At 49.4% G+C, this 14,651-nt stretch overlaps 1 protein-coding gene across 1 annotated transcript in view; it reads left to right on the forward strand.

Annotated features, from left to right (window-relative positions):
- The first annotated feature begins 224 nt into the window (after positions 1 to 224).
- Positions 225 to 14,651, forward strand: part of USP7 (ubiquitin specific peptidase 7) — a 69,226-nt gene continuing 54,799 nt past the window's right edge. The window contains exon 1 of the mRNA XM_084881105.1: positions 225 to 874. Coding sequence (XP_084737231.1) covers positions 790 to 874 — 85 coding nt within the window. The 5' untranslated portion in view covers positions 225 to 789. The remainder of the gene's footprint in view (positions 875 to 14,651) is intronic.

The following is a 14,651-nucleotide window of genomic DNA, read 5'->3' on the forward strand; positions in this document are numbered from 1 at the left end:
CCTCTCCGCTCCGCCTCCCGCTCCGCCCTCCGGACCGGCGTCGCCCGCCCGCCCGCTGGCTTTCCTCGCTCGCCTTCTCGCTCGCTCGCTCTCGGGCCCCCATGCGGATGTGACATTTCTGGCCGCCGCCATTTTGAGAGCCAGCCGAGCCGAGCCTAGCCGCCGGGCGCCGCGTCCGCTCCGCAGCCCCGCCGCCGCCGCCGCCGCCGCCGAGGAGGCCGAGGCCGCAGCGCGCCGAGCGCGGCCGGCCCGTCGCCCGCCCGCGCCGCCGCCGCCGTCGCCGCTCCCGCCGGGCCCAGGCCCTGCAGGCCCGCCGCGCAGGCCAGGCCGCCCGCCCGCCGCGCCCGGTCCGAGGCGGGGCTGAGTCCGCGGCCCCCGCCCGGCCGCCCTCCGCCCCCGGCCGGCCCGCAGCCCCGCAGCCCCGGCCCGGGCGGCGGCGGGAGGCGGGCCCCGCGGCGGCCGCAGCAGCAGCAGCAGCAGCGGCGGCGGCGGCGGCGGCCTCTGCTGCGAGCGACGAGGCCGCCCGGCCCGGCCCGCCGGCCGCCCGCCCGCCTCGGCGCCGAGATTGGGCGAATCGCGAGCAAGTACGTGCGCGTCTCCCTGCCGCCGCCGCCGCCGCCGCCCGCCGCCGGCCTCCCCGGGGCCGCCGCCGACGACGCGCGGGAGGAGGAGGAGGAGGCCGTCCCGCCGCCGCCGCCGCCGCCGCCGCCGCCCCGGCTCGCCGCCCCCCGCCCGCCGGGCCCGCAGCCTGGGCCCCCGGCCGCAGGCGAGGCCCAGGCCGCGGCCGACATGAACCACCAGCAGCAACAGCAGCAGCAGCAGCAGAAAGCGGGCGAGCAGCAGCTGAGCGAGCCCGAGGACATGGAGATGGAAGGTGAGGCCCGCGGGCGGCGGCGGCGCCGGGCGCCTTCCATTGTGGCCGGGGGGGGGGGGGGGGGGAGCCGCGGGAGCCACGCGGGGGGCTCGCCATCTTTAAAGCAGGCCCGCGGCGGCCGGCCCGGCCCGGCTGCACCGTCATGCGGCCGCCGCTCATGGTCCCGGCCCGGCCGGCCGCCCGCCCTCGGGGCATAAAGCGCCCCGGGGTGTACATGGGGGCGCTTGGGCCGCGCGGGGACGCGGGGCGTTCTCTTCGCTGCTGCCGGGCGGCCTCCCGCCTGGCCCGGAGGGGAACGGGGCTCCCGGGACCGGCGGCCCCCCTCCCCTGGTCGGGTGTCTCCGGGGCCCGCTGGGCTGGCCCGGTTCGGGCCGATAGCTCGGGACCTCGTCTCCGTGGACGCGGGACTGTGCCGGCACCTGCTCCTCCCTCCCGCGCGCTCCCCCGGGGAGCCCGCGGGCTCAGCGACGGTCCGTCCCCCCCAGATCGCAGTGTATCCTCAGCACTTGCCAGCGTCGGGCTTCCTTTGGAAACACCTGCCAGGAACGCAGATGTTGTCAGCCTTTGGACTGGCTCAGAGCGGTGAGCCAGGTGCTCTGGGTTTCTTAAGTTTCCTGCTTTTTTCGGGGGGAAAGTGTGGGCCCCCCGACTGTGTACCGCGCGGCCAGCATCCGGCCAGGTGTGTGTTTGAAACCCCGCGAATGCCCCGCCGCATTCGGCTACCCTACATCCGCATCCAACCTGACCCCGAAGGTAATTGCATTTCCTGCCCATGTGGCAGCAGTTTTCCAGGGTAAACTCACTGTACTTGGCGGTGCGAGCTCTCGGTTAGGTTTGTAAAAGCCGCTGGGTTTACCGAGGGAAAGCTCTTGGGTTTACCGAGTCAAGCAAAGCTGGTCCTTGGAAGGCATCTTTCATCTCTCATATGCTACCTGGATACATCCAAACTCTTAAGAGGGCAAAGTCAAAGTTGTCTTCATCCAAAGATAGTTTCCCATACACCTGGAGGAGTCAGCCTGGCAGGAGCCGGGCATCGAATGGTTCTCCTTTGCTTCTAGCAAGAGATGTTGAGTTGCATAAATGAATGGAGACCCTCAGGAAGCTGGGAGAGGAGGCATTTGGCATAGGCATTGGCTGCACGTGTGGGCTGCTGTGCACTGGTTGGTGGAAGTACTTCACCATGCCTGTTCTTCCCCTGTGAATAACTTGCTGCCAGTATATTGGGTGTTGACTGAAAAACTAGCCTGCCAGATTCCAGAAGGCCCAGCGGTGGAGATGCCTGCAGAAAGCATTTCCCAGTAGCAGGCATGGGGGCCTGGAGAGTGGAGTCTCCTCAAGGACTGGCTTATTTCACTGGGCCCCAGCAAGCAGTCACTTTGCAGAGTGTGAGTCAAGCGGCTAGTGAAGGAATACATTGCTGAGAGAATTTTGTCTGTTCCTTTGATGCTACCTAGCAAAAAAAGGGCGCTTTTCATTTTGTTTTTCGGATATTACCCCGTCAGGACCAAATCAGGGCTCAGTGCATAGATTTTCCACCTACATTGCCTCACCTGTTGTCAAGTGTTATGGAATGCTGGTGATAATTAATAAACATGGATATCAATGAAGTCTGTTTCTGGCACAGAACTGTGCTCTTTGGGGGGAAGTGTAAGAAACTTGTTTCTCTTGAGTGGGCCTCTGTCCCAGATTCATCACCCAGAAGGTACCTCTTTGTCAGGCTTGTGATTGACACCTTGGAGCACCCACAGGTGTGTGGTTAAAAAAGCTGCCTATGTATTAAGCAGTCTATTTCTGCTTTTCTTAGCCTTCCCCTTCTTAAAATGTGGTGCTAGGTTTATGTTCTAGTTTAGGATTGGGCAGAGTGAAAGAATCCTATTAAAAAGCCAGCAGGGTGGGATTTGGTTCCTATCAGGTCTGGTTGGCTCCATATGTCAGGCTGTGGTAGTGACTTGCACCTGTTTGCCTTAATGCCAATAGAATTAACAGCTGGAATCTCAGGGATCTGATCAGCTTGAAGCTTTGTTAGTGAGCATCCTGCCTGCCCCTCCTGGGCATGGTGGTTTCAAATTAGCCGGGGAGACTAGATTGGTGGGTTGTTTTTTTTCCTATAACGAGGTCAGAGTTAAGTTTGCTGTCTGTCCCCCTGCTCCACTCTCTTGGGGTTGAATTTGCTCCTGACTGAACTCTGCACAGTCCTTGCACATCTGCTGGAGAATAACAGTGCCCTGGATTAGTTATGATAAAAAAAAAAAAAAAAAAGCCTTGCTTTGAGCAGTTAGGAAAGTTAAGGCTGAAGGCAGAGTGGGGAGAGGTGGAGGACATGGGATTTCATTGGGGTTGGGACCACAGGCTTCCGGGATCAACCAATCTCACGTTTGAAGTTGGGGTCATTATAGAGCTGTGGAGGTGGTGCTGTTGTGTTGTTAGGTCTGGCCAGGATTGAATGTTCTTGGCAGTTTACGCTCACTCAGAGGCAACGCAGGCTGAGAGGCTGGGAGAATGACTTGCACAGGCTTCTGTCCTGTGAGTACTTTGGGAGGGTGATAATCTGCTCTGGGTTATGCCCTGTCAACAGGAAGTTTTCCCAAGGCCTTGCTTCTGCCGCACAGACTGGCTAGCACAAAAATGTAAATATCCTTATGTTTGTTCCCTGTGTGTTTCTCCTGTGCTGTGAGCAGTCTGTTTCAGAGTGTAATCTCTGAGGGGACAGTTTGGTTTGACTCAGACCACTGCTGTCAGGGACACCAAGCTTCAAGCAAATCAACGAGTCAGTCACCTGCAGTTTCTGAAAAGAATCGACTACTGCCTTCCATGCTTCTTTTTGTTTGCGGGGTGGGCACAACAGCGGTGGGTTTTTTCTTTCAAACTTGTGTGGGTAGATGGAGTTTGGGAGTAGGAAGTGAATTCTGTTGAACACATGCACCCAGATAAACCAAATTAGTGCATTTTATTTATATCTAAAAGGTATCCTTTTCAAATAGCATTGTAACAAGACAAATCAAATAATAAGAATATTGTTTTCCTCCTCACTTAGCTTGGTATGGTAAAAAGAACTACGCAAAGCTACAAAGTGAACATCATTTCGGAGAACTCAAAAGATATATAGAAGAAATGAAATTAGGCCGAAACCAGAAACATCTGATGTGAGCCTGTCCATTTTTGAACATATTGGAAGTTACTGTCAGAGGCATCAGCCTTGTTCTTTCAAGGTGCTGATTCCGATTATCTGTAAACAAAAAAATTGATACAGCAAATATGGGAAGAAAGGCTATACTTTCCTCCTCCATTTATTTATTTTTTGAATTGGTGTTGTGGGAAGAAGCCACTGAAAACTCACAGTGGGGCTGTGGGGTGACTTGAGAGTACGGGTATAGGGCTGAGCCTGAGTTTGAATGTAGACTTTGCCGTTTCACTGTTCTTGGGCCTCATATACATTGCTAAAGCTCTTGGTGCCTCAGTTTCTTTGTCCTTGAAAAAGAGGTCAATTCTGTTTTGCAAGATTGTGAGGGAGAAAACACAAAGCACAGGTCAGGTGCCAGGCACAGCGTTCGGAGTGCAAGTGATGTGTAGGCAGAGGTAATGCTGTTCTGGTTGAACCTTTGCACCTGACGAGGGATAAAGTTTGCCAAATCCAGGCAGCATGAGTTGGTTTTTGGAGGTATGCAGAAATGTCCTAGGGCAGTGGTTGGCAAACTGCGGCTCTAGAGTCACCACTCTGTTGACTGAGTTTGCCGACCACTGCTAGACTAGACAGTTGGAAGCTGTGAGAATTAGGCAGTAGTGGCATACTGTGTGCAAAGAGGTAAAGGGTAATATATGACAGTGGTCAGCAAACTCAGTCAACAGAGCCGCAGTTTGCCGACCACTGACCTAGGGTAATTACATCCTAATGTGGATCAGGAAGAAAAGATAACCAGCCTCAATCTAAGCAACACTGTTTATGAAATTTGGGACTTGATGTACCTGAATAGGTACTTAAGGTCCTTGGTATAGATATTTTAAGAAAGATTAAATGGGTAGCCCAGCCAGCATGGCTCAGTGGTTGAGCATTAACCTATGATCCAGGAGGTCACAGTTTGATTGCCAGTCGGGGCACATGCCCAGGTTTCGGGCTCGATCCCCAGAGTGGGACCTTCAGGAGTCAGCTGATCAATAATTCTCTGTTATCATTGACCCCTCTCCCTCTCCCTCTCCTTCTCCCTCTTCCTTCCTCTCTGAAATCAATAAAAATATGTTTAAAAAATTAACTGGATAATAGAGAAGATGAGTGGATGTTTGTTGTGACACTGGTACTGCAGTTTGGTCAGCTCCATAGCCTTCTCTGATAAGGACGTTCTTGTTCTTGCACTTGTGTTAGTTAGATCATCTAATGGGAGCTTGAGACTCAGGTTGTAGCAGGGAAGCCAGGTCACCAAGTCTCCAGATTTTGGGAGTTGGCCTTGAACTCTCTGGATACCCATGTCCTGTTACCAAGCTCTTTTGGTTTTCCAGCTGCACTGCCACCCTAAAGCAAGGTCCCTGTTGCTTCATGCCGGGACTTTGCAATAGCCTTCTTACTGGTCTTGGCTTCCTGATTCCCACACATCTATGAAAATGAACTGCCCACAGGACTGCCTCGCCCTGTCATGGTCCTGCTTTTATGTCATTCATTCATTCATTCATTCATTCTTTCACTGTCCTGTTTTTAAAAAGATACAGCGTGCTGCCTTTTCTGTAGAGGGTAAGTCACACAACACAGGCTAGGCCATCAGAGTCCTCAGGATGGCCTCGGCCTGCTCTGTGCTTCAGGCTCCCAGCAGGCACACATTGTGTTGCATGGAGTAAACTCCAGGTTCTGGACCCCACAGTAGTGTAGATGGTGATGTGACAGTGTCTCTTTCTGGAATGCACAGGGCAGATACTCCAGGAAGGAGGTTCAAAACCCATTCAGATGCCACCTTTTTCCTAAAGCTTTCTGGTCTCCTCAGCCACTTTCTTTGCCACCTTTTGCCCCATGTGCTACCTGTGAGGTTGCCACTTGTGTACTCATCTTTCTCACTGTTGGACTATCTGTGCTGAAGTGACCATCTTATTTCCTTTTTTGTAAATGTACTGTAGAAGACATTTCTTCAGAAAACAGCAATTCTAAGGCTATAGGTAGTAAGTAGTACAGGAGATGGCTGGCTGCCTGACTGGCTGAAGCCATAAACCAATATTGTTGTATTAGCTGCAAATTCAGTTTTGTCACTTAACGGAACTTGCTTCAAATGACATTTTTTATGGTTCTGGAAAGAAAGCTTGTTTTCCAGATAAGAACGTTGATAGAGATCTTCATAAATTACTGAAAGTTTCTTTAGAATATTTTCAAATTTGTTTTTATTGCTGTTTCTGGTTTTTGGATGAGCAATAGGTAGCTTGGTTCTCAAATTTCCAAAGCAATGCAATTTTAATCGAGACCAAGAGTTGTAACAAGGTATTTCTTGACATGTATTGTGACAGAGTTCAATGTTAAGTGTCACCTGCTTCATAAGCTTCTTGTTCTGAACTAATTTGAACTTCAGAAAGTTGGAGGAAGCAGGATTTTAGTGCCATGTATAGTTCAGAAGTTAGTTATGCCATTTTCCTAGTAGGTTAACACATGCCTTGGCTAATAAGTCAGGTGTGTTGAAATTTTCTTAAAGAGAAGCAGGCTTGCTTCTGAGGGTTGGTGATTTAAGTTTGGAAGTTGGGAATGGAGGTAATTAGAATGTTTCCCAAGCAGGGAAATATACCAACCTGGGCAAGAGCCAAGTGCTTCCAGAACTTGATGACTCGTTGAACGTGGGACCAGCAAGAAAGAGGGGCCTCTGGGAGAACACACCCTGAGATATAGCGTCACTGACTGTGTTGTTGGGTGGACAGGAGCTGGGAGTAGAAGGCCACACTGGGGTTATAATGATGGATGGCCTGCTGGCTGCGCCCTCACTGGGCTATGCAAATGCCACATTGTAGCAAGTTTAGCTCTTGGTCAACCGTTGGGGTGTGGGGACCACTGTTGTGAGGTCACAGCTGTTAATATTCACAGAGATGCCCACATATCCTTTCAAGGAGCCCAAGTTACTGATGGACAGGAGCCTTATCTTACTGTTTTAAATATGAGTGAATATTGTCTGAGTCTCTAGGTGGTAATCTTTTTGGGTCACTGAGACGCTAAAAGTTCTGGAGAAGGAGACCTCCTGTGTGACCACAACGGTTGTACTGGATTTTCCTGCCTGCCATAGAATATTCGAAACCCAGGTCCTCCCTCGGTTTTGATTTCGCGCCAGTGATTAAATTAGTTTTTTGACATCCTAATGCTGGGAAGGCAGTGTCCTGTGTTATGTACCAGTCTCCAGAATATCGACCAGGGGAAGGTCTAGGTATCGCAATAAGTTGTTCAACTGGTCTCTGGTTTGGAAACGGGTTGTAGTATGCGTTTGTTAGGATGACCTGTATTGCAGAGTGAGCTCTCACACCCAGGGTGTAGCCACAGGAGTCTGGGTGGTAATCTCGCTTCTCCTGGCTGTCCCGCTTGCCATCGTACTCTTGGGACTTTCAGAAAGTTGAGAGTATTTCCAAAGGAAAAAATGTAGCATTGCTCTAATGTGGCAGCTTGAGCAGACCCTTGCCACTCTGTGGCCCCTTATAAAAAAGCTCCTTGTAAAAAGGCCTATGGGCCATTTACCTAGAGTTGCAAATACATTTAATCAATATGACTTCAGAGAATGAATTATTTCAGGGCTCTTAATTGACCTTGTGCACTTGCTGTTTTATTTTTCTTTAATTTTTATAAGTTTATTTGAACCAAACTGATGACAGTGCCAGGAAGCAAGATCTCAGATGTTTCCTGCATTTGCTGGAAGCATGTGCTGTCCTGGCCCGGTAGCGCAGTTTGTTAAGCATCATCCCGATCGCCAGGGTTGTAGGATTGATGCTCAGTCTGGACACAAACAGGAATCAACCAGTGAGTGAGTGCATGGGTGAGTGGAACAGCAAGTTGATGTTTCTCTCTCTTTCTCTCCCCCCTCCCAAAAAGAAATCAATTAAAAAAACAGCAAGCACATGTTAACTCTTTAACATGTTTACATAGTTCAGCTCCTTTTAAAATGTAGGGTAGGTAATTTTGAAGTGCTTGCTTCTTACAGTTAGTAGTTTATATAAGCTTGGAGGAGAAAGTATTCATTCAAATAAAATGTGAAGTCATTAGAAACATCCCATAGCCCAGATCATTTATACATATAAAGAGGTAATATGCTAATTGTCTGTTATGGTGTCCCAGTAAGACCAATTTACATATTGGCAGACCAGCAGGAGGCTGTGCGAGCAGCAGGGGGTGGGTGACTGGAGCCAAGTTCCTGGGGGTCTGAGGAGAGTGCATGACAGGAGCCCGGACTGCAAAGAAGGAAGAGGAAGTGGCCACGGGGAGCTCTTCCAATCCCCTTGCACGGACACCCTATCCCGGACTCCGGAGGAATGAGGAGGCTGACCGGACGGGGAGAAGACCCAGCCTCGGGGGTAGCTGCAATCTGCACCTCTGACTCCCGATCTCTTGCCCCGCCACCCCAGGCAGGGGTGCCCGCAACAATAGCATGCTGGCGACCATCAGTCAGCGCCCCGGAGCCACCCACCCAGAGCCCTGGGACCCACTGCTGCCGGGGCCCCTCCACTGGAGCCAGGCACACCTCTCCTCCCTACAACTCCAGACCTGGGTGGAGGCAGGCCTGAGCGGTCCCTCAGGGTCAGACCATTCCCCCTGACAGCAGCAGTGCCATCTCCGCAGTGGAAGCACGCTGAACCTCACTGGGGGTGCTGTTAAACCTGCCCACCTACTGTGTTTCCCCGAAAATAAGACATCCTCAAAAAATAAGACCTAGCGCATGGAAAGATAAGACATCCCCTGAAAATAAGACCTAGTGCAACTTTGGGAGAAAAAAAATTAATATAAGACACTGTCTTATTTTCCGGGAAACAGGGTAGCCCACCTGGCTCTCCCCTGGCCTGGTCCCCACTGGTTGCAGGAGATTGGAGCAGGTACAGCTGAGAAAAGCCATGTATAACTTAAAGAATGGCGCCCAGGGGGCAGGTTTAACAGTTACTACCCCTTCGGCCTTGCCGCCCCCCTATTGCCTCCCTCCTATTGCTTCCCTCCTAATGCCTAGCATCCTGCCAGGCTGCTGGCCAGAGCCTGCCCATCTGAGGCCTGCAGAACCCTCTGCAAAGCTTCCATAGCTTCAGTCCCAGGAAACAATCATGCCCTTCTCCCCTCATCAGCACCTGCTACCTGGGAGGGTACCCGTGAGCTTAAAAATAACAACCCCTTCCCGTTTAGACATCACTTACTAATGAAACATTTCTAGGTTTATTAGCTCAGAACCTCCTCATGACAACCCAGTGAGGTAGGCGGAGAAGAGAGTACAGTCCCCATGGTATATGTGTGTGTATTCAGAAACGAAGCTCAGAGAGGAACAGTGTCAAGCCCAGTGGTTCCCAACGTGCAGCACATGCCCCACAGGGGGTGCAATTTTATTTTATTATTTTATTTTTTAAAATAAATCTTTATTGCTCATATTATTACAAAAGTTCCTCATTTTTTACCCCCTCCACCAGGTTCCCACCCCACCTTCTGCCCTTTCCCCACCCCCATTGTCCTCATCCATAGGTGCACAGTTTATGTTAAGATTCTTTTCCTGCTCCCCCACTCCTTTCCCCCCAAGAATCGTCAGTCCACTCTCCTTCTATACCTCTGATTCTATTAAATTCAATAGTTAATATTGTTCATCAGGTTTTTTAAATTCCCTTGGTTTTTAGATTGTCTTGTTGATAGTTACACATTTGTTGTTCATAATTTTTATCTTTATTTTCTTCCTCTCCCTAAAGGACACCCTTCAACAATTCATATAATTCTGTTTTGGCAGTGATGAACTCCTTTAGCTTTTTTTTATTTGTGAAGCTCTTTATCTGGCCTTCGATTCTGAGTGATAGCTTTGCTGGGTAGAGTATTTTTGGCGTAGGTTCTTGCTATTCATCGCCTTGAATATTTCTTGCCATTCCCGTCTGGCCTGCATGGTTTCTGTTGAGAAATCAGCTGACAATCTTATGGATGCTCCTTTATAGGTAACAACCTGCTTTTCTCTTGCTGCTTTTAATATTCTCTCTTTGTCTTTTGCTCTTGGAATTTTAATTATGATGTGTCTTGGTGTGGTCCTCTTTAGGTTCCTTTTGTTTGGGGTTCTGTGTGCTTCCTGGACTTGTAAGTCTATTTCTTTCCCCAGGTGGGGGAAGTTTTCTGTCACTATTTCTTTCCATATGTTTTTGGTATCTTGCTCTCTCTCATCTACTGGGACCCCCATAATTCTGATGTTGGTTCGCTTGAAGTTGTCCCAGAGGTTTCTTACATTATCTTCAACTTTCTGGATTCTCTTGTCTTCTTGCTTCTGCGGAGGAGTGTCCTCCGGCTCTTTGTGTTCCAAATCTTTGACTTGATTCTTGTGATCTTCCATTCTGTTTTTAGGACTCTGTATAATATTTTTTATTTCAGACAATGTATTCTTTGTTTCTAGTTGATCTCTTTTCATATCCTCATCGGTCGCAATTTGATTTTAAGTGGGGCAATTGGAGAATGAGTTAACAGTGAATTTTTTCATTTATTATGGTTCTAGGAGGTCTCATCTATAGCATATCCCATATAATAAATCCTATATAATAAAAGGCTAATATGCAAATGACCAAACGATGGAATGACTGGTCACTATGATGTGTATTGACCACCAGGGGGCAGACACTCAATGCAGGAGCTGCCCCCTGGTGGTCAGTGTGCTCCCACAGGGGGAGCTCCACTCAGCTACAAGCAGGGCTCACGGCTGGGGAGCACAGCGGCAGTGGTGGGAGCCTCTCCTGCCTCCCTGGCAATGCTAAGGATGTCTGACTGACAGCTTAGGCCCACTAAGCCGTCAGTTGGACATCCCCCCAGGGCTCCAGGACTGGGAGAGGGCACAGGCCAGGCCGAGGAACCCCCTCAGAGTTTCGTGCCCCGGGCCTCTAGTTGTTTTATAACTATATTTGTTGGAATTCTCCCCAAGAATCTCAGCCTTTTCGTCTTATGTCTTGAGCTTGTGAGGACTTAGAGAGTGAACAGAAATGGGCTGGAGTGTCTGACTGCAGGATGCCCTCAGAAGTAGCTGGTGGAGTGAGGGTTGCTGTGGCTCTTTGTGAGCTGCAGCCTCTGGGCTCTCCCTCCCTGTCAAGCCTGGGAGCAGTGGTGGCTATGGCTGCTGCTCCTGGTTGGTGTGTGTTGTGTCTACCCTAGCCCGAAGAAGTCCTCCTTTCTCTGAAGCACTCCATGTCTCCTGGAGCATGCAGGAGGCAGCCAATGATGTTTCTATTTTTGAGGTTGTGTTCCTACTTTAGACCAATCTTTGTCCAGAAAGCCACTTGTTTTCATATAGGGGCATGAGGAGATACATATATGAGAAAACTCTTAAGGGTTTATTATACTCTGTAGTGTGGTAGCCACCAGCCACATGGAAGTGATTTTAAATTTAAAATCTCATTCCTCAAGTGATTAATTGCATTTTACGTGTCCACCTTGGTGGACAGTGCAAATGAACCTGTCCCTCAGTGAAACTATGTCATGGCCAGCACCGGTGTGGTTGGCTCCTCGGCTTGAAGGTGTTCTGGTGGCATTAGTGTGATGCTGAATGATAGAAAGTGTTACAGTGTGTCCTGGAAAAGTAACGTTAAAATGAGTAAAAGCAGTGGAAACTTATGGATAAGTAGTTCTTGGGCAAACCTGTTATTTAGAGCGTGGCTTCTCCAGTTACTTATGATACAGAACCAGGTTTTTTCCTTTAACTGCCAGTTCATTGTGGACAATTTCTAAGTTGTGTTTTGTAGAAATTCAGTGCAAACAAATTACTTAAGAAAAATAAAATATACAGAATACAAGCCGCAATTTATTAAAATTCAACAAAGGCAAAGTTTCATTTCGACAGTTATACTTAGAACAAACAGGAAGAAAGGAAAGTATTGCATAAACTGTACGTTTGTTGAAAGTATTTGTATAGGCCCTTAATATAAAGAAACACTATCACAATTCCCTATATTAGAAGCCTACAATGCGCACTTCGAAGAATGCGGGTTACACAAATAGTTGTTGAAGTAACAATCTTGCTTCCTGCTTGGATGGACAGCATCCTTGCTTCTCAGAGAAGATGGTATTTGTTCCGACCGCTGCCTTGTTTTACTGATAGTTGGGTGAATCGTATGTACTCAGTGCTATAGAGGTAGCAATGAGAATGGGAAAGATCTTTAAAGAGATTCTCCAAAGTTTATCTGTAGACAGCTTCAACTATAGCTTACCAACTTAAAGTTAGCTGGTGTGGTCCAGTGGTTGAACGGTCACTGGTTCCATTACTGGTCAGGGCAAATGCTGGCTCAATCTCCATCCAGGTAGGGGGCATGCAGGAGGCAGCCAATGATGTTTCTATTTTTCTATCCCTCTTCCTCCCTCTCCCCCCAATAAAAAGTTAAATTATTTTCCATTGAAATAAATGGATTCTGGGTTGTATCTACTTTCGGGTTGCAGTTTAACGAACCCTAAAGTCTGTCAAGCTGTAAGGTGTTCCTATGAGACAGGTGCCACATATGTTCGACAACACCCCAACTAACCCCAATGGGCCCATACTTGGATATTGCAGGAAAGATTGCTAAAAAATGTCATGCTTGTTCTTTTTGACAGGCCCACAGAGGGGCACCCACAGCATCTTGTTTTTAGCCCTACCCCTTTTGCTTTTTGGTTTTCATGTGGACCAGGGGTCATGGCCTGCTCCTGACTCTTTGCACCCTAGTGGCAGCAGAGCTGACTTTGCTGTGGTGCTCAGAGCCTGTTGCGGGCTTTTGTTTATCAAACACACTTGTGGGAGCCCTCTTGCCTGGCCCGGCCTTGGTAGCATGGAGTGCAGGGGAGACCTCAGGGAAGGGCTTTTGTGGAATGGTGCAGAGGAGGTGGCTGTGCCATAGGGCTGGCCTACTTTGGGGAAGGAATGGGTGAGTGAAGGATTCACAGCTGAGTTTGCAAAGAGGGAGGGGCTGGATTGGTCAGAGGCTGGAGGTACAGAGTAACAGGATGGGACAGGGATCTTCAAGTCTCTGATTCAGCGGTCGCCAGCTGGTGGTCCGAAAGGTTGCTGCTCTGATTAGAGGTGTGATTAAGTTAAGGGGAGATGATTCAGCATTACCCAGGTGGGCCCACTATAATCAGAAGTCCTTACACCTGAAGGAGGGAGGGAGGCGTGGCAGAGCGGTGTGGTAGGAGAAGGCCATTGCTGGTTGAAGATGGAAGGGGAGCCACAGAATGTAGATGTCTCCAGAAGCTGGAAAAGGCAAGGAAACAGATTTTCCCCTGAGCCTCCAAAAGGACGTGCCTTTCTGACCCCTCAAATTTAGCCCAGGGAGCCTCATTTCCAGACTTCTGACCTCTAGAACTATATAAGAATAGTGTGTGTTATTTAAGCTACAAAGTTGTGGTAATTTGTTCAGCAGCAATTGGAAATTGATACAGGAGCTAAGGAGGTGGGAAAGAAGCAGGTGGGTTTCCAATAAATGTAGCTGGCCTTGAACTGTAGAGACTGCAGAAAGGCTTGGTGAGTACTAGGAAACTAACCTTCCCTCTGCCAGGACATGTGATTGTACCTGAACTAACTCCTTTGCTCCTTACTACAACACTGAAATAGGTGCAGCAGCATCCCTGTTTTGTAGCAGACAACAAGGCATTGATCAAGTTACTTTTCTCAGGGGCAGTGATGGGATGAGAACCCACACAGTTTGGCTTCACACATTTGCGTTTTATTGATTATAAAGAGGGAGGGAAGGAGAGGGGAGAGAAACATCTCTGTACGAAACACCCATCGGTTGCCTCTTGTATGTGTGCGTCCTGATGGGATGGAATCCACAACCTGGCTATGTGCCCCAACCCAGAATCGAACCTGCGACCCTTTGCACACAGGTGTCTGCACTCCATGCACACAGGATGACATTAGCCAGGACAGTCAATTGCTGCCTTCTCCTATGTTTCTTCCCTCACCACCCCGTACTGGTATATTGTAGTTGGGCTTCCTACTCTGAACGTTTTTTTTGTGGTTCACCACATGTTTTGAATATAGAAAGTAGCTCATGCCTGGCTGGTGTGGCTAAGTGGTTGAGTGTTAACCTATGAACCAGGGAGGTCAAGGTTCAATTCCTGGTCAGGGTACTGTCTGGGTTGCTAGCTTGATCCCCAATAGGAGGCAGCTAATCAGTGATTCTCTCTTATCATTCATGTTTCTATCTTTTCCTTCCTCTTTGATATCAATAAAGATATATTTTTAGAGAGGAAAAAAAAATAAAGTAGCTACTGCCAAAATTGGCTGGGGCCACCCCTACACACCCCTACAGTTCAAGTGGAATAGGGTGGCAGAAGAAAATAGTGTGAGGTTTTAAAGGTAGATGACTCCTCCCCTCCTTTGAGAATTGCAGTAACTGAATCAGGTATTCAGTAACATGATCCTGAGTTGAAGTGAATCATCCCTAAAGCAAACCAGCCGGGGCTCTGGGTATATGGACAAGGCCCAAGTCTTGTCAGCTGCTGCTCAGGTCACAGGTATGCTACATTTCAGAGTACCCAATTCTTACAGGGTTAGCTGGTGAGGCACCTTAATCCAAGATGCAGACCTCTACTGAGGTCCTGTCCCCAGAGCAGCGTTACAGATGAGCAGGCCCACACAGATGGCACGAACCTGGCTGC

The sequence above is a fragment of the Pipistrellus hanaki genome (assembly GCF_964339955.1).
Source record: "Pipistrellus hanaki genome assembly, chromosome: 4".
NCBI classification, from domain to species: Eukaryota; Metazoa; Chordata; class Mammalia; order Chiroptera; family Vespertilionidae; genus Pipistrellus; species Pipistrellus hanaki.